Source organism: Electrona antarctica (genome assembly GCF_951216825.1).
Source record: "Electrona antarctica genome assembly, contig: scaffold_26, whole genome shotgun sequence".
In the NCBI taxonomy this organism is placed as follows: domain Eukaryota; kingdom Metazoa; phylum Chordata; class Actinopteri; order Myctophiformes; family Myctophidae; genus Electrona; species Electrona antarctica.
Genome location: NW_027636995.1, coordinates 1,553,645 through 1,573,795, shown reverse-complemented (window position 1 = coordinate 1,573,795; position 20,151 = coordinate 1,553,645). Strand labels below are relative to the sequence as shown.

The 20,151-nt window shown below is 45.1% G+C and overlaps 1 protein-coding gene across 1 annotated transcript in view; it reads right to left on the bottom strand.

The window, feature by feature from the left end:
- The window catches only part of LOC306919558 (kinesin-like protein KIF19), a gene marked incomplete at both ends in the record, with an annotated part of 56,941 nt that overhangs the window by 32,066 nt on the left and 4,724 nt on the right, over positions 1 to 20,151 (bottom strand). The window contains 3 exons of the mRNA XM_079532320.1: positions 5,692 to 5,828; positions 9,908 to 9,995; positions 11,025 to 11,135. Coding sequence (XP_079388446.1) covers positions 5,692 to 5,828; positions 9,908 to 9,995; positions 11,025 to 11,135 — 336 coding nt within the window. The remainder of the gene's footprint in view (positions 1 to 5,691; positions 5,829 to 9,907; positions 9,996 to 11,024; positions 11,136 to 20,151) is intronic.

The window sequence follows — 20,151 nt, the reverse complement described above, 5'->3', positions numbered from 1 at the left end:
CTGGGCACAGGTCTCCACCAGGAGGATAGGACTGTGTGAGATGTTTGGCAAAATGTTTAGGAGTAATATAAACATGTTTGCCTTTGATGGCAATTGGATGATTTGAGGCATTTTGTTCCAAAAATGTGTTTTGTAAAAATCAACCTGTTGGTGGCGCTATAACAGGCCAATGTGAAAAGGGTGGGATATATTCCTCAGCCTAGTAAGAAAATGTGTGAAAAATGTCACGTAAATTGCATGCTGTGTTCATGATTTGAGGCTTTTGTTCAAAACGGGGAAATCTTGCAAACTGTGAAAGCCAATTATAGCCAATTAGGATGGAATATGAAATATCGGACAGATCCGACTTGAGCACATGACCATAGAGATACTGTGTAACGATTTGTGAGATTTTTGGACAGAATCTGGAGGAGTAATATAAAAAAATGTGTTTTACAAAAGTCGGCCTCCTGGTGGCGCTATAAAAGGCAGATGCGGAAAATGCAGGTCAAAGGTTTGTCCTTGGCCTCTAGGGAGTGTGCATGCAACGTTTCACGCAGATCGGTGCAGTTTTAGGTAACAAATGTGAAAAGCTTCCTCATGGTGGCGCTATAACAGGCCGTTCTGGAAAATGCGGGGCAGAGGTTCATCGTTGGCATCCAGGGAGTGTGTGTACAAAGTTTGGCATCAACCGGGTTAACGGTGGCGGAGATTAGCTGGTAACGGACGGACGGAAGGACACACACACGGACACACACACGGACGGAGTGCAAAACATACTCTCTCCCCATGCCTTCGGCCTGGTGGAGACAAAAAAGGGTGTGAATGTTATGGTATAGGTTGCTACAGACTCTGTAAAGTTATATTTGCATGGTGGCAAAAGCAGCAGATCCCTGTGCCAATGTTGGCAAGACAGCAGTGACCTTGTGGTTAGAGTGTCCGCCCTGGAACTGGGAGGTCGGGGGTTCGATCCCCGGCCGGGATCAAAGTAAATTGATTGCTCCTTGTCCAAAGAAATGGGACCCAATGCCTCCCTACTTGGCACTCAGCATCAATGGGTTGGATTGGGGGGGGGGTCAGATCAACTAATCAAAATGATTCCCGAGCGCGGCGCACGGCTGCGGCTCACCGCTCCAAGAGATGGGCCAAATGCGGAGAACAAATTCCACTGCGGTAACGTGTGTGACAAATCGTACGACGTTGACTTACTTGGTCACAGACACGGACAGAGGATCCTCAGCTGAGGCAGAACGTGTACCAAGTACACAGCCTTTCACTATGAAATACATACAGTTGGAGGCCATCGATATTGTCCTTTTCTTTTTGCTGAGGTTTGCGTGATCTGCGCAAAAGGACAGTTAACCCATTTTGGGCGGGAACCCCTTTTGGTGTTTTAAACATTATGTTATAATTTAGCTATTGAAAAATAGCAGATCTACAAGCTCATAGCGCGCCACCGAGTGGCGCGCTACGAGCTTGTAGGTCTGCTATTTTTGAAAGATCGTGAAAATATTTATTTCAGAAAACTGGAGGATTTAGAAGGATTTTTTAAAATTTTGAGGTCAGGCCTAAATGGGTCAAATGATAAGGGACAATATCGGTGGCACCCAACTGTATGATGCCAGTTTCTATATCGTCTCTCTGTCGGATGAAAACCAAAAACTGTTCCGTTTTCAGGATTTACATTCAAAAACAGCGAAATAAGCAGATCCACAGGCTCTAAATGGGTCGCTTGCAGATGTGATGCTGTCACACAAGCTCTCAATTGGCTTAAAGGTATATTCAGTGATTTCACTTCATTCAAATATCACTTTTTCCCCTTTTTTTGTGATAATCCTCCCGACTATAGAGTGTGCTGACCATATTATAATTAGTTCCTCCCTGTCCCCAGTGAACCGCGGGGGTCAAAAAAACCCTATAGTTTTGGTTTTGGTGGTGGGTGAGAAAGCCTTCATCCAATCAGGATAGAGGGGGCCTTCCTCCAATCAGGATAGAGGGGGCCTTCCTCCAATCAGGATCGAGCGGGGGCGGGCCTTGGTGTGCGTGCTGTTGGCCTGTTGCGTGCCCCGACTGTAGAGCGTGTGCATGTGCATTAGGGCATTAAGCAATAGTAAATCCACAAGTCGACCTTGTTGGTACTAGTTGACTAGTTGATAAAAAAATAAATTAGAAAAAATAAAATAAATAAATAACAAATACCCCTAGTACCCCCTAGGACCCCTGGACTAGTCGACTAGTAAACTTGGCAACTAGTCAACTAGTAAAAATGACTAGAAGTGAAAGCCCTAATGTGCATATCTTGTTACCGGGGCGGACCGTTTATTTATTTTCTCCAAATCACCTAAAATCACTGAATGCTCCTTTAAGGAGTTTGCATTCGCTAAATAAATACTGGATGTCTGAATTGACCTGAGGTGACAGCATGAATGTGTCACTCTGAATTGACCTGGGGTGACAACATGAATGTGTCACTCTGAATTGATCTGAGGTGACAACATGAATGTGTCACTCTGAATTGATCTGAGGTGACAACATGAATGTGTCACTCTGAATTGACCTGAGGTGACAACATGAATGTGTCACTCTGAATTGACCTGAGGTGACAGCATGAATGTGTCACTCTGAATTGATCTGAGGTGACAACATTAATGTGTCACTCTGAATTGACCTGAGGTGACAGCATGAATGTGTCACTCTGAATTGACCTGAGGTGACATAATGAATGTGTCACTCTAAATTGACCTGAGGTGACAACATGAATGTGTCACTCTGAATTGACCTGAGGTGACAACATGAATGTGTCACTCTGAATTGATCTGAGGTGACAGTATGAATGTGTCACTCTGAATTGACCTGAGGTGACAGCATGAATGTGTCACTCTGAATTGATCTGAGGTGACAGTATGAATGTGTCACTCTGAATTGATCTGAGGTGACAGCATGAATGTGTCACTCTGAATTGATCTGAGGTGACAGTATGAATGTGTCACTCTGAATTGATCTGAGGTGACAACATGAATGTGTCACTCTGAATTGACCTGAGGTGACAACATGAATGTGTCACTCTGAATTGACCTGAGGTGACAACATGAATGTGTCACTCTGAATTGAGCTGAGGTGACAGCATGCATGTGTCACTCTGAATTGAGCTGAGGTGACAACATGAATGTGTCACTCTGAATTGAGCTGAGGTGACAGCATGAATGTGTCACTCTGAATTGAGCTGAGGTGACAACATGAATGTGTCACTCTGAATTGAGCTGAGGTGACAGCATGAATGTGTCACTCTGAATTGACCTGAGGTGACAGCATGAATGTGTCACTCTGAATTGACCTGAGGTGACAACATGAATGTGTCACTCTGAATTGACCTGAGGTGACAGCATGAATGTGTCACTCTGAATTGACCTGAGGTGACAACATGAATGTGTCACTCTGAATTGACCTGAGGTGACAACATGAATGTGTCACTCTGAATTGATCTGAGGTGACAACATGAATGTGTCACTCTGAATTGACCTGAGGTGACAACATGAATGTGTCACTCTGAATTGACCTGAGGTGACAACATGAATGTGTCCCTGACGAAGGCTGAGTGCCGAAACGCGTTGGTCCTTCTTTGTGTAATGTTCTTTGCCATGCCTTAAAGGGGAATTCCACTCATTTTCAACATTTTACTATGTCATTAATATACCATAGAGCTGTTGTGTGGAAATAATAAAAAGTCCCCCCATTCTGTGTTTCCTAGAACTGTAATTATGAAAAAATCATTAACATGGTGAAACACATCTTGATGACATCATCAAGATGTGTTTCACCATGTTAATGATTTTTTTCAGACCTCTAGTTCTAGGAAACACAGAATGGGGGGACTTTTTTATTATTTCCACACAACAGCTCTAAGGTATATTAATGACATAGTAAAATGTTGAAAATGAGTGGAATGCCCCTTTAACTCTTAAATAAAAAAGGCTTTTTTTCACCTCACTGGAACAGAGTGCCTTGGATCCTCTTCTTTATTTTCATGTTTTAACCTCGCCAACGAGCACCTGCATTCAGTTCAACAAACAAAGGACCACGGCAGCACTCCCTTCTTCTATTCAATGAATGTGTCTGAATTGATAAAATTAATAAATACTGGATGTCTGAATTGAGTTGAGGTGACAACATGAATGTGTCTGAATTGAGCGAAGGTGACGTGCGGGGCACTGTGCTTCCCCTCACCTCCAGGTAGGACATGGATAAATACTGGATGTCTGAATTGAGCGAAGGTGACGTGCGGGGCACCGTGCGTCCCCTCACCTCCAGGTAGGACATGGATAAATACTGGATGTCTGAATTGAGCGAAGGTGACGTGCGGGGCACTGTGCGTCCCCTCACCTCCAGGTAGGACATGGATAAATACTGGATGTCTGAATTGCACCAAAGGTGATGTGGGCACCGTGCGTCCCCTCACCTCCAGGTAGGACATGGATAAATACTGGATGTCTGAATTGCACCAAAGGTGATATGGGCACCGTGCGTCCCCTCACCTCCAGGTAGGACATGGATAAATACTGGATGTCTGAATTGCACCAAAGGTGATGTGGGCACCGTGCGTCCCCTCACCTCCAGGTAGGACATGGATAAATACTGGATGTCTGAATTGCACCAAAGGTGATGTGGGCACCGTGCGTCCCCTCACCTCCAGGTAGGACATGGATAAATACTGGATGTCTGAATTGCACCAAAGGTGATGTGGGCACCGTGCGTCCCCTCACCTCCAGGTAGGACATGGATAAATACTGGATGTCTGAATTGCACCAAAGGTGATGTGGGCACCGTGCGTCCGCTCACCTCCAGGTAGGACATGGATAAATACTGGATGTCTGAATTGCACCAAAGGTGATGTGGGCACCGTGCGTCCCCTCACCTCCAGGTAGGACATGGATAAATACTGGATGTCTGAATTGCACCAAAGGTGATATGGGCACCGTGCGTCCCCTCACCTCCAGGTAGGACATGGATAAATACTGGATGTCTGAATTGCACCAAAGGTGACGTGCAGGGCACCGTGCGTCCCCTCACCTCCAGGTAGGACATGGATAAATACTGGATGTCTGAATTGCACCAAAGGTGATGTGGGCACCGTGCGTCCCCTCACCTCCAGGTAGGACATGGATAAATACTGGATGTCTGAATTGCACCAAAGGTGACGTGCAGGGCACCGTGCGTCCCCTCACCTCCAGGTAGGACATGGATAAATACTGGATGTCTGAATTGCACCAAAGGTGATGTGGGCACCGTGCGTCCCCTCACCTCCAGGTAGGACATGGATAAATACTGGATGTCTGAATTGCACCAAAGGTGATGTGGGCACCGTGCGTCCCCTCACCTCCAGGTAGGACATGGATAAATACTGGATGTCTGAATTGCACCAAAGGTGATGTGGGCACCGTGCGTCCCCTCACCTCCAGGTAGGACATGGATAAATACTGGATGTCTGAATTGCACCAAAGGTGATGTGGGCACCGTGCGTCCCCTCACCTCCAGGTAGGACATGGATAAATACTGCATGTCTGAATTGCACCAAAGGTGATATGGGCACCGTGCGTCTCCTCACCTCCAGGTAGGACATGGATAAATAAAGGTGATGTGGGCACCGTGCGTCCCCTCACCTCCAGGTAGGACATGGATAAATAAAGGTGATGTGGGCACCGTGCGTCCCCTCACCTCCAGGTAGGACATGGACACGCTGTAGAGCATGTCGTCGCTGGTCTCCTCGATGCAGCGGAACAGGTCGTTGAGCGTCCGCACGTAGATGCCCGGCTCCTTGTCCGTCCCCAGCATGGTGTACGTCTTCCCACAGCCTGCATGGTGTGGACGACACACAGAGACGTCGAAATAAAAACATTTTTAAAGTTAAAGTTTTCTGAAAAACCCATGTTTCTATGTCAGTGGTTCTCAAACATATTCATGTCAAATATATGACGTTGGCCGCCGACCCCAACCTGAAAAGATGTTGTTTCAGGGACCCTCCCAGACAGTAGCAAAGATTTGAGTTATAAACTCGCTCTGAAAGAATATAATATTCAAAGATTTGCGCCACATTTTCACGATTTTTCAAAAAATAGCAGACCTACAAGTTCATAGCGCGGCACTCGGTGCCGCGCTATGAGCTTGTAGATCTGCTATTTTTCGATAGCTAAAGCATAACATAATGCTTAAAACACCAAAAGGGGTTCCCGCCCAGATTTAAAAAAAATGTCTTCCAAATCCTGAAAAACGTACCAGTTTCTGCAATGGTGAGCCAATAATGGTGGTGCTCAAACCCTTTCATGTCAAGAGACCATAGAATTGATCTGTATTTGGCCACCGACCCCCATCTGAAAATATGTTGTTCCAGGGACCCCCCCCCCCCCAGGAGCAAAGATTTGAGTTAAAAACGTTTGCTCTGAAAGAATATATTTTCTCTCATAGCGCGGCACTCGGTGCCAAGCTTGTAGATCTGCTACAGCTAAAGTTTAAAAATGATAATTGAATAATAAATAAAGTGGTTAAAAGCTACAGTATAAGGTAACACAGACGCGGCAAACTGCAAACCTCGTAATATGTCCAAAACCGTTACTTTTTAGGATTCAAACTAAGAAATAGCTAAAGTACCAGATCTACAAACTCAGAACGTGACCATTTGCGCCACGTTTCGAGCTTGTAGATCGGTTACTTTTGATGCTTTTGTGTGCCGAAAGTTACAATATGGAGATAGGAGGCGTCTGCTGCCCGACAACATTGCAACAAGGTGTAACTTGTATGTCACTGATTATCAAAAGTGTTTACAGGTGTTTGAATTTGTGATGTGAATTGTGATGGCTATGGGCATTTTTAGGCCAAGGAGTGTTTTTTGTGCAAAACTATAATGCTTGCAATATTAGATATTATTCAGATTTCAGAATCATGAAAAGCCCCTAGTTTGACACGTCGCATGCTACTTATATTTAATCAAAATCTGTTGGTTCTGTACAGAAGTGCGTGTTGTTTAAATCTGCGGCCGAGCCAATAAAACAAATCGTTACTGGAGACGGGTTATCTTCATATAATTGCATGTCCTCGACTCCTCCCTAATAATCATGATGAAATGGCACCATTTTTTTTCTCATAGGAGCGCTGTGGGCGCTGTGGGCAGTTCAGAAGCCCGCCCATGCACCAGTGACATCATCGGTGGGGAATCCAAGCTAATAGAAACTGCAGGCTTTCTATTCCTGAAAAGTTGCAATGCGAAAATGGAAGCCATCATTCTCACGTTAATACAAATCTAAACATTTTTTGTAAAAAGAAATCTTGTTTTAAAAAAAAATCTGCCTAACGATGATGTCACTGGTGGATGGGTTTCTGAACTGCCCACATTCCTCCTATGAGACTGAGTAGAGATGACATGAGTATTAGAGAGGACCTATTATATGAAGATAGGTTGAAAAGTGGTGAAGTGGTCCTTTAAAGATGGAGTGCCATGATTGTTGTACACCCTAAAACATGATCATCAGGTCTTATTGTTATATAAGGAGGAAGAATCCTTTCAAAAAAGTGTACAGTATTTGTTAAAATGTTGTTTTTATGTGTGCACGCCCACCAGTTCATTAAGTATGCCAGGTTTGCCTGGTGGGTGGTGATGGGTGGTGATTCACCTGAACTGAAGCCGCACCCACAGCTGTTGTTGTATGATAAAGGGGGATGGGTTAGGGGAGGGGCTGATAGTGTGATGTCACTATATTACTGTTTTTTTCATTGGCACATTTGGACTGTCAAGGTTTCAGCCTCCAGGAAGAAACCCTAAATACAAAGGGAAGACATCATTGCACATACTGTAACAACCACACCAAGGGATCTAATGAAGTACTGTCACCTCTTAAACACATGAAAAATTGGAAAAAAGTACAAAAATCACGGCACTACCTCTTTAAGCTCAGAGCCCTGTGCTGTCACCTTCTGAAAACCTACATGTAAGTCCTGGAACGCATCAGTGCCACTTTAGCGCTTCACAGCGAACATTTTATTTTATTTATTTTTTATTGAGTGGTCCAAGGAACAGCAATGTCTCTATGGGACTATGGGACTATGTCCCAATGTTTAGAGTACCAGTAGGGGCAAAAATGGCGCTGTTGTGCCAGAAACAGAGAGAGAGAGAGATAGTGTTGCACTGTTGCCTGCTAATTACACACAGAGAGAGAGAGAGAGAGAGAGAGAGAGAGAGAGAGAGAGAGAGAGAGACAGAGAGAGAGACAGAGAGAGAGACAGAGACAGAGAGAGAGAGAGAGAGAGAGAGAGAGAGAGAGAGGGGGGGGGCAGGGGGAGAGGGGAGAGTTGCACCACTCAGTTCACACGTGTGTGATTTTGTTTTTCACAGCGAACATTTTAACTCAAACATTTGCTTCTGTGGGTACTTGACATCAAAACATTTGAGCCCCACCAGTACACCCCACGTTTTTCAGAAAACTGTCAGGATTTAGAAGACTTTAATTGGCCTGCAGATCTTTAATTGATTAAACCCAGAGCCTTGTAGCCTCGCAGTGGCCAGACACGAATCTGCCGGCGACAAAAATGTTTGCCCCACGCAGTGTGATATGTATCAGTATGGCCAAGCCAGGCTAAGAGTCTTACTTGTCACCTTCTGAAAACCTACATGTCTACTAGTTAAGCCCAGAGCCTTGTTTTGTCACCTTACTCTAATTCACTCTACCTCACATGAACCCCCAACACCACCACCTGCTAACACCATGTAACACCATGCTTACATGGTCTGGGAGGGGATTAACCCCTGGAAGTTAACACACACACGCACGCACACGCACGGCCACGCACACACGCACGCACGGCCATGCACACACACGCACGCACGCACGCACGCACGCACGCGGAAACCCCATCCAAATCCCCGTTTAATTCCCCACAAGAGCAGATTAAGAGAGGTGGACGGCTCTGTCAGCAGGCAGGCAGACAGAGGATAATACAAAAACAGAGAGAAGAAGCAGAGAAGTGTACAGACGTAACTACACTATGAAACACAGACGTTTAAATATACATTTTGGTGTTTTAAGCATTATGTTATACTTTAGCTAGCATTATGTTATACGCATTATAAGCATTATGTTATACTTTAGCTATTGAAAAAATAGCAGATCTACAAGCTCATAGCGCAAGCTTGTAGATCTGCTATTTTTGAAAAATGGTGAAAATGTGTCGCAAATCTTCGAATATATATCCTTTCCGAGCGATAACGATTTTAACTCCTATCTTTGCTTCTGGGGGATAGGCTTACCTGGAACAACATATTTTCAGATGAGGGTCGGCGGCCAATTACATATTAATGTTTGGGGTCCTTGACTCGATCCTTGTCAGGATTTAGAAGAGATACATGGGTTAAGTAAGTAATAAGTATGTCAGAGAGATCTGGCATCTGTCAGATCTGTCCTTTTCAATGCACTATAGGCCTCGGGGGGGAGACGGATTGCTGAGGTGGAGAGCAACACCTACTGTACTACCATCAGCACTGAGTACTTACAACACCACTCAGTTACCCAAGCCGTGCTACTCATAAGCGGAGTTGGTGGTTGCCTGGGATTCGAACCCAGAACCTTGTGGTCAAAACTGACTCGCTCGCCTCCTAGTATACGTGGACATAAATGTGTCCGAGTACTATAGTAGCTGGCCTCGTTAAGTCTGACCAGACAGTGGCCTTGTGGTTAGAGTCTCCGCCCTGAGACTGGGAGGTCGGGGGTTCGATCCCCGGCCGGGTCATATATACCAAAGACTGTAAAAATGAGACCCAATGCCTCCCTGCTTGGCACTCAGCATCAATGGGTTGGATTGGGGGGGTCAAATTAACTAAGGCCGCCATAACTCTGAGAGTGTTACAGACAAGACATTAAAACTATAACTGAACACACACACACACCTGTGGGTCCGTAGGCGAAGACTGTTGCGTTGTAGCCTGAAATGAGGCCTTCGATCAGGCCTTTGGTTGTGCCACGGTAAACATCATCCTACAGAGTGCAAGAGGAGAGGAGAGTACACATGCATGCACGTCACACGCGCACGTGCACACACACACACACACACACAGGAAATATATTGTCACTGCCAGGTGTCACTTTTCAGGAAATGTACATTCAATTGACTAAAAAGTATTTAGTCGCAAGCTTAATACTTTTCATTGGTTCAATTATATTTATAATTAAGACCAGATCAGAATGTTTTTCCGATGGAAAGTAGGCCTATAGAAAGTACAGTATATGGACGTTTTCACAATATAAAATAAAGTGTCCAGAATTTTAGCTAAAGTGTACACACTAGTATGTCTATTTGTCAACCTGTGGAAATAACAGAATGAGTCATAATTCAGTGGTCAATAACACTAGTGTTGTTTTTGGAAGCAAATTTAGATTTTAATTTTAGTCATAGTCTCTTCAATAGTTTTCATTTAGTTTCAGTCACATTTTAGTCACCTGGAATGTTTTAGTGTTCGACTAAATCTACAGTTGATTTAGTCGACTAAAATGTGTTTTGGCGGACCTTGATGCCGTCGTAATTAATGACTGTTTTTACACTTGCTGAAAATAGCAGATCTACAAGCTCACAATGCGTCGCAGCGCGTTGCTATTTTCAGCATGCAACCAAGTGTAAAATGACTTATTGGATCTCTTGTCCACTAGTCCCTTCCTAACATTTTAGTCTAGTTTTTATTTGATGATGAAATTGTCAATATATAGTCTTCAGTTTTAGTCATCGTAGCTTAGTTTTCATTTAGTCTTCGTCGGTGAAAAAAGGTTAGTCGACAAACACTTTTCATCTTAGTTTTAGTCAACGAAATCAACACTGAATAACACTATCATAAGTGACATGTTCCAGACACACACAGTGCATTAATAATACCGTGATCTGCTCCAATGCCGCCGTTAATTATCTACCCGGAAATAAATAATGATGTTGTATCCTTCATTTGTTTCACTTCATATTTATAACGTGCAGTTTCAGCACTAACCTGAGTGGCAGTGTAGTCGAAGGCCACTAACCTGAGTGGCAGTGTAGTCGAAGGACACGTCGAACATGTAGGTCTTCTCTCTGGACCGGTTGGCACGCAGTATGTCGTCTGGATCCTCCATGGGGTCCATTAACACCACCATCTGATGGGGAGAGAGAGAGAGAGAGAGAGAGAGAGAGAGAGTTATTAATAATCTTCATCACTGATATTAAAGACAGATGTGCCGTTTCACCCAGCATCAACGTCAGGGGCGTCACTACCGTGACGCAATTGCGTTGGGGTCCATGAGTCATTTGCGGTCGAGGGCCTGTGGTGACCATATGGGGCTGATATGGGGCTATATGGGGCAGTGCGTGGGGCTGATATGGTGCTATATGGGGCAGTGCGTGGGGCTGATATGGGGCTATATGGGGCAGTGCGTGGGGCTGACATGGGGCTGATATGGGGCTATATGGGGCAGTGCGTGGGGCTGATATGGGGCTATATGGGGCAGTGCGTGGGGCTGATATGGGGCTGATATGGGGCTATATGGGGCAGTGCGTGGGGCTGATATGGGGCTGATATGGGGCTGTGTGGGGCTGACATGGGGCTGATATGGGGCTGACATGGGGCTTATATGGGGCTGATAACATGGGGCTGATATGGGGCTGACATGGGGCTGATAACATGGGGCTGATAACATGGGGCTGATAACATGGGGCTGACATGGGGCTGATAACATGGGGCTGATAACATGGGGCTGACATGGGGCTGATATGGGGCTGACATGGGGCTGATAACATGGGGCTGATAACATGGGGCAGAAATGGGGCGGTGGGTCGGGCCGGCTGGAAGCAGAGGGCCCTCTACTCTGCTTCTTTTGATGACCAACCCCCCCCCCTCCTCCTCCACCTCCGCTCGGCCACCGAGCCCGTCACTTTGAAGCCCCTTCATCTAAATTCAAGAGGAGAGCTTCTGACTTTTAATACGGACAATTACTGCAAGAGGAGCCGGATGTTTAAAAGGGGAAAATCATACACATGCAGAGAGTGGAGAGTGAGAGAGAGAGAGAGAGAGAGAGAGAGAGAGAGAGAGAGAGAGAGAGAGAGAGAGAGAGAGAGAGAGAGAGAGAGAGAGAGAGAGAGAGAGAGAGAGAGAGAGTCCACTGTACCAAGACATCGGAGACATATACTGTCTGTCCACTGTACCAAGACATCAGAGACACATACTGTCTGTCCACTGTAACAAGAGACACATACTGTCCACTGTACCAATACATCAGAGACACATACTGTCTGTCCACTGTACCAAGAAATCAGAGACACATACAGTTTGTCCACTGTACCAAGACATCAGAGACATATACTGTCTGTCCACTGTACCAAGACATCAGAGACACATACTGTCTGTCCACTGTACCAAGACATCAGAGACACATACTGTCTGTCCACTGTACCAAGACATCAGAGACACATACTGTCTGTCCACTGTACCAAGACATCAGAGACATGTACTTTCCACAGATAGCACCCAAGGAGAGTTTGAAAACTCCCATGTCTGTTGGGTGAAGTACAACAATGTGCAAACACAGCAGCGAGATGTGTGAGCTGCTGTGACAGGAGAAGGATGTCAAATGGAATACAAGCACCTTAAGGAATACATACAGAGAGAGAGAGAGAGAGAGAGAGAGAGAGAGAGAGAGAGAGAGAGAGAGAGAGAGAGATGAGGCAAGGAGAGGAACAGCTGGAAGGTGAACTTGTATACATGTTGATTGTTTGATTGGTCTGCAGATTAGTGTGTGTTTCTATGGACACTAAGTGTGTGTGTGTGTGTGTGTGTGTGTGTGTGTGTGTGTGTGTGTGTGTGTGTGTGTGTGTGTGTGTGTGTGTGTGTGTGTGTGTGTGTGTGTGTGTGTGTGTGTGTGTGCACGTGCGTGCGTGCGTAGGTGCACGTGTCGGTATAGGTGTCATGCAAGGACATGGAAGAAAAATAATATGTACCAGTGTAGTTATTATTTAGTCACAAGCCCACTTTAATACCTGTAATTGGTTCAATATGTAGGAAACCCACAGACACACTATATGGGCATGTCCTTATAGACCAAAAGAAACCTTAACATTTTTAGAACATCTCTACGACGACGCTTCGCAATGCGACGCGTTTTGAGCTTGTAGTTTGGCTATACTATAGTTGTGTTATACTCTTGTGCGACACGGCTGTCACACAAAATACGTTTAAGATAGGGCATAAAGGCAAACGATGGAGTAGCGCTGCACGATTCATGCTTGAATCTCCAAATGTCCTCCACGACAGATTTCTCTCTGTGAAAAATGTTATTGTCTTTAGTCTGTATAGTTGCTGAACATTAACTACTACGTTCAAAACGTGGCACCTGGAGCCATAACTACTGTGGCTTTAAACCAGGGATGTCAAACTCAAATACACAGTGGGCCAAAATAAAGAAATCGGTCGAGCTCGAGGGCCGGACTGTGTTTCAACACACGGGCACCGCGGTCATGAGGACGTCCCAGGCAAACAGCAAAAAAGTAAATGCATTTCAAACTGAAAATGCATTATTATTAAGCTCAGTTTCCTGTTCTATGATCCTCACCAAGCACTGCTTTCATAGTATGTGATATGTGCCAATGCACTCGCAGTGCATTGTGGGACTTGTAGTATTATGGTGGTCCGTGCAATATACCAGAGGGCCAGTTCTAATACTAATTAAATATCATCCCGCGGGCCAAAGATAATTCATCCACGGGCCTGATTTGGCCCCCGGGCCTTGAGTTTGACATATATGCTTTAAACAGACAACACCAAGCCTCTCTTAACCCGTTTAGACCTGGGAACGAGTCTACAAAATGTCGTCTAAATCCTGACAGTTTGCTAAAAAAAAACATGTTTCTATGTCAGTCGTTCTCATACATTTTCATGTCAAGGACCTCTAAGATTATATGTAATCGGCCGCCGACCCCCATCTGAAAATATGTTGTTCCAGGGACCCCCCGGAAGCAAAGATTTGAGTTAAAAACGTTGGCTCTGAAAGAATATATATTCAAAGATTTGCACTACATTTTCACGATTTTTCAAAAATAGCAGACCTACAAGCTCGTAGCGCGGCACTCGGTGCCGCGCTATGAGCTTGTAGATCTGCTATTTTGTAGATCTGCTTGTAGATCTTGTAGATCTGCTATTTTTCAATAGTTAAAGTCTCTCTCTTGTAGCAAAAACACAAGAGTGACTCAAATGAATTGGACAGCCAACTATAGTGCTGCACCGTTCTTGCTCAAATGTAGGAAATGAGACTGCGTGGGTGTCTGAATCCAGATCGCAATCTTTTTTTCGATGAATAATTAATTAAAAAAAACAATTATCGTGCAGCACTATATGATAGAGGCACAAGGTTTGTGTCTCTATCACGCAAGAAGAAGCATAGACACACACACACACGCCCGCGTACGTGTGTGTGTGTTCGCTCAGTATGTGCGTGTGTGTGTGTGTGTGTGTGTGTGTGTGCGTGCGTGTGTAATATACGGGAGCGTCATTAAGCCCCCTGTGGTGTTGATAACACCTGCGATCCCATCTGTCACACGTCTCTCTTAAGTTACAGTGGGATGAGCCACACCCTATACACGGATATAGGCTGCTTCTCAATGGATGGATGGATGGATGGATGAATGGATGGATGATGCCCACGGGACAGCTGCTGTGCGCGGGCAGACCCTGCCGGCCTGCACCCTACACCCACACCTCATCTCCTTAAGTCGTTTGATAAGACGCAACACAATGCAGTGCCTGCATGGGTGGCGAGGCGGGCATGCCCGTCTCTCCTGACACCTGAGAACCATGGCTGCTCAAGTATTCAGAAGTATACAAATTACTTCAGAAAATTAAAGTATTATAAAGTGTTTACTGGGGAGTTGCAGCAATTAAACGGACAGCAGCGTTGCGGCAGAACAACATAGGAAAAATATTTAAAAAGTGTATAGATCTACAAGTTAGTTATAGAAGCACGTTGCCAAGTGACACGTTTTGAGCTTCTGTGCATGATGTGTGTGTGTGTGCGTGCGTTGCGCTGTGCTGTGTGTGTGTGTGTGTGTGTGTGCGTGCTCTGCGCTGCGCTGCGCTGCGCTGCTCTGCTCTGCGCTGCGTGCGTGCGTGCGTGCGTGCGTGCGTGCGTGCGTGCGTGCCCACACACTTCAACCAATCAGACCAGGCAAGTACAATGCTTCAGTGGCAGAAGAAGTACTGTTCACAAAAATTGTACTGTTCTGAAGTACAATTGAGTACTAATTGAAGTACAACTGAAGTACTGTTCAAAAACATATACCGTGATCAACATTTCTGCTTGAGTAAACGACGTACATCAATAATAAAAGAATACGCCCAGCTCACACACTGCCAAACTGCACTGTACAAGAGCACATTTTATCGAGAGAGAAGCAACGTTTTGGTCACCGATGGCCTTTTTTTTTTGTAGGTGTGCCCGAGACGTTGCTTCATTCTCTATGAATGTGCTCTTTTTCAAAAATAGCAGACCTACAAGCTCGTAGCGCGGCACTCGGTGCCGCGCTACGAGCTTGTAGATCTGCTATTTTTCAATAGCTAAAGTATAACATAAGTCTCTCTCGTGTAGCAAAAACACAAGAGTAACTAGAATTAATTGGACAGCCAACTATAGTGCTGCACCATTCTTGCTCAAATGTAGGAAATGAGACTGCGTGGGTGTCTGAATCTAGATCGCAATCTTTTTTTCCGATGAATAATTAATCAAAAAAAACACAATTATCGTGCAGCACTATGACAGAGACACAAGGTGTGCGCCCCGAAGATGATGACGATGATTACGTTAATGAACACGCAAGAAGAACCATAGACACACACACACACACACATGCCCGCGTACTAGGGGTGGGACGATATGGGTTCCTCACGATACGATATATATCGCGATATTAGGCCCTCGATAACGATAATATCACGATATTCGATATATTGCGATATTTGCGATATATCGATATATTGTATGAAATTTCATCAACGATATATCACGATATCTGCAACTACAAAATACTTGGAACTGAAAAAATGCAGCATTTTGTATTCCCACAAAGCTGTTTGGAGACTTTGGACAAATCACCATCCAGTAATTCAGTACTTCTGGTTGCTGTGGAATCTGAGTGGGATTTGCTTTATTTTAGCTGTCATTTCCTCCTTTTCTAAACATGTTGTTCATCACTTCATTATGAACAACATTTCCAATTTCTAAAAAAAAAATATATATATATATATATCGATATTTTAATAATCAATATCGATTATTTATCGCGGGAGGACGTATCGATATATATCGCCATATCGATATTTCAGCACACCCCTACCGCGTACATGTGTGTATGAATGTGCTCTTTTTAGCGTGCAGTTTGTCACTGTGTGTGAGGCGCATTCCTTTAGCCTATTTAGACGTCAAATTTAAAAAGAAAATGTCTTCTAAATCATGACAGTTTTCTGAAACACCTTACGTTTCAATATCAGTGGTGCTCAACCTTTTTCACGTCAAGGACCCCCAGGATTATCTGTATTTGGCCGCGGACCCCCCATCTGAAATGTGTTGTTGGGGTAGGGACCTACAGTACCCCAGAAGCAAAGATTTGAGTTCAAAACGTTCGCTCTGAAAGAATATTCAAAGATTTGTGCCACATTTTAAGATGTTTCATAAAATAGCAGACCTACAAGTCTGCTATTTTATGAAAAATCTTGAAAATGTGGCGCAAACCTTTGAATACCGGTATATATTCTTTCAGAGTGTAGTGTGGGGGGGGGGGGGTCCCTGGAACAACATATTTTCAGATGGGGGTCGGCGGCCAATTACATGAAAATGTTTGAGAACGACTGACATGGAAACATGCAGGTTTTTCAGAAAACTGTCAGGATTTAGCAGACATTTGTAGAATCGTCCTCAGGTCTAAATGGGGGGGGGGGGGGGGGGGGGGAGCAAACTTGTACTGCAACTGTAGATGTGCTGGCCAAACACACAAAGCGCTGTTTGTGAGCGGATGGATGGATGCCAGGAATGGAATCCTGCTACTATATACAATGCGTTGGGTACTACCAGCTAGCCTGGCTAATACGCCAGACTCAAATCACACTGTCGTGTGGTATTTGAGTCTGGAGATGCTGTGTATGGATCTTGTTTCCCGGGGGGCGGGTTCAAACATTTTCTCTTTGACGCAATTGGTCAGAGCTACTGTCAGTCAAAGGTCTCAAGCATTGAACGTCAGTGTACCAAAGCCCGCCCATATTGCATACCGTGTCCCGATTGGCCACACCAGTTCTCTGGTGTAGGAAATGGGCGTACAATTGAGCCTCTCCAGACCGTAATCCGCCGGCAGGCAATTTTTTTTTTGCCAACGGCTGATTCGGTCTGGCTTATTAGCCAGGCTAACTACCAGCCACCCTGAGTGTGCTGGGCACATGCACGCAGCGACGTGCCAATAAGACAGCAGCAACGGAATACTTAAGCTGCTATTCAATGTACGAGTGGGGGTAACTATAGCCACGCCGAGTGGTTGTGGTCCAAGAAAAAAAAGGGCTTTTCTTTCCAAGGGGAGTTCAATTAGGACACCTTTGTGAGACAAGAAAAGAGTCCTGCATGCCCGCGGCGGGGGTGAATGTGAGGTCGGTGTGGCAGGGTGGCGTGGTTGGTGCGCCTTCGGGTTAACCCATTCAAACCCAGGGGGGGGGGGGGGGGGGTGAATGTGAGGTCGGTGTGGCAGGGTGGCGTGGTTGGTGCGCCTTCGGGTTAACCCATTCAAACCCAGGGGGGGGGGGGGGGTGAATGTGAGGTCGGTGTGGCAGGGTGGCGTGGTTGGTGCGCCTTCGGGTTAACCCATTCAAACCCAGGGGGGGGGGGTGAATGTGAGGTCGGTGTGGCAGGGTGGCGTGGTTAGTGTGCCTTTGGGTTAACCCATTCAAACCCAGGGGGGGGGGGTGAATGTGAGGTCGGTGTGGCAGGGTGGCGTGGTTAGTGTGCCTTTGGGTTAACCCATTCAAACCCAGGGGGGGGGGTGAATGTGAGGTCGGTGTGGCAGGGTGGCGTGGTTAGTGTGCCTTCGGGTTAACCCATTCAAACCCAGGGGGGGGGGGGGAAGCATATACCGTGTCATTTTATAGAAATCTATACGTTTTAGTTACGTTCAAAAATAGCAGATATACAAACTCTACAAGTACAAAATCCTGTCTTTAGTACTTTTGATAATTATTAACACAAATCTTCTGTCCTGGGGAGGGATTATCTGTGTGTGCGTGCGTGTGCGTGCATCAGGGCATTCACTTCTAGTCATTTTTACTAGTTGCCTAGTTTACTAGTCGACTAGTTGTTTAACTACCTATTGTGTTAAAAAAAAAAAAAAAAAAAACATTTTTGGAAATAAATATTTGTAAAACTGTGTACATTGGTGACTATAACTATAATCTACCTGATTTTGAGGCCTACAACATCGGGATTTTTTTTTTTTTTTAAATACACTTTTTTTTCTTATCAACTATAGTCAACTAGTACCAACAAGGTCGACTAGTGGATTTAGTAGTCGCTGCTTAATGCCCTAGCGTGCGTGCGTGCGTGCGTGCGTGCGTGCGTGCGTGCGTGCGTGCGTGCGCACACAGGTGTCGTTTGGATGAACAAAAATCTATAATGAAGTCCAAAGCCACGCAGCGACAGGGTGAGAGAACTGACACGGTGAGCGATGTGACGGATGGAAGCGGTGTCCATCAAACGCCGTCGTCTCTTCTGCCCGTGGAGCTGGCAGACCGTCGCCAGGGCAACTGGCAAACACACTTTGGCACAAGACAGCACACAACACCTACAGACTTTGATAAGCTAAAAAAAAAAAACCTAAATGTCTGACTGAGTCACTGTTGACCGAGTGGATTTGGAAGGCGAGTTCTATATATGCATGGGTTGCCACGCCACCCCGTCGTTGCGGTGTGCCGTGCGTATGAAGCCCATTGCCGATGGATCCTTATAAGGGTATTTTAATTAAAACGTTCAAGTGAAATCAAGTTGTTCAATTTTAACCCATTTTGACCTGAGATCAGATTCTAAAAATGTCTGTTTGAAAATGACAGTTTTCTGTTCTTCGATTTTTCAAAAATAGCAGACCTACAAGCTTGTAGATCTGCTATTTTTCAATAGCTAAAGCATAACATAATGCTAACACCAAAAGGGGTTCCCGCCCAAAATGGGTTAAGATGGGTTGTAGACAGTTCCACATGTGAGGTGCATAATAGTAATGAAAGGCTAGTTTTACCTAATTCGGAATTCACAATGGGGACTTCTAACATTAACCTATAGGCCTGACCTCGACATTTAAAAAAAATCTTCTAAATCCTCCAGTTGTCTGAAATAAATATTTTCACGATTTTTCAAAAATAGCAGACCTACAAGCTCGTAGCGCGCCACTCGGTGGCGCGCTATGAGCTTGTAGATCTGCTATTTTTCAATAGCTAAAGCATAACACAATGCTTAAAACACCAAAAGGGGTTCCCGCCCAAAATGGGTTAAGGTATAGTTTTGGGAGCGGGTGTGATCATGTAGGCCAGTTTTGGGATGTAATAGGCTGCTAAGATATGTAGGCATTTCTTTTAAGTAAGGCCTTGTAGATAAAAAAAAATCACTCCCGTGTGAACTGAGTGGTGTAAGGTCTTATATAGCCTGTCTGACGTAATGAAATCATGTCTGACGTAATGAAATCACACAGGTGAACAGGGTGAACATAGCAACCATGCTCATTTTTTCTGCACAGACTAACAAAGCCAGTTGTAGGAGTGGTTTACACCACTCAAAAAAACAGTGCGGTGCTGTTCTCGTCTCTTAGCCAATGAAGGCCAACCAACCTTTCCATACAACCCAGAGTAATCTAGTAAGAGAGTGGCGACACTATAGCGTTGACTCCCGTTGTAACAATGGAATGCGGAAGTGCTCATTCTATCTCAACGGGATAGTTCCAGCCATAGAGCAATGTTTGGAACTATAGCCCATATATAGGCACCCGCTTTGCGGCGAGATCAAAGCATGTCGCTACTCTCCTATACTCTACACTCTGATACAACCTACGCTACGTACAGTGATGGCTGAGGAACCCACCTCCAGTTATAAACCCGAGGGCAGAGTGGTA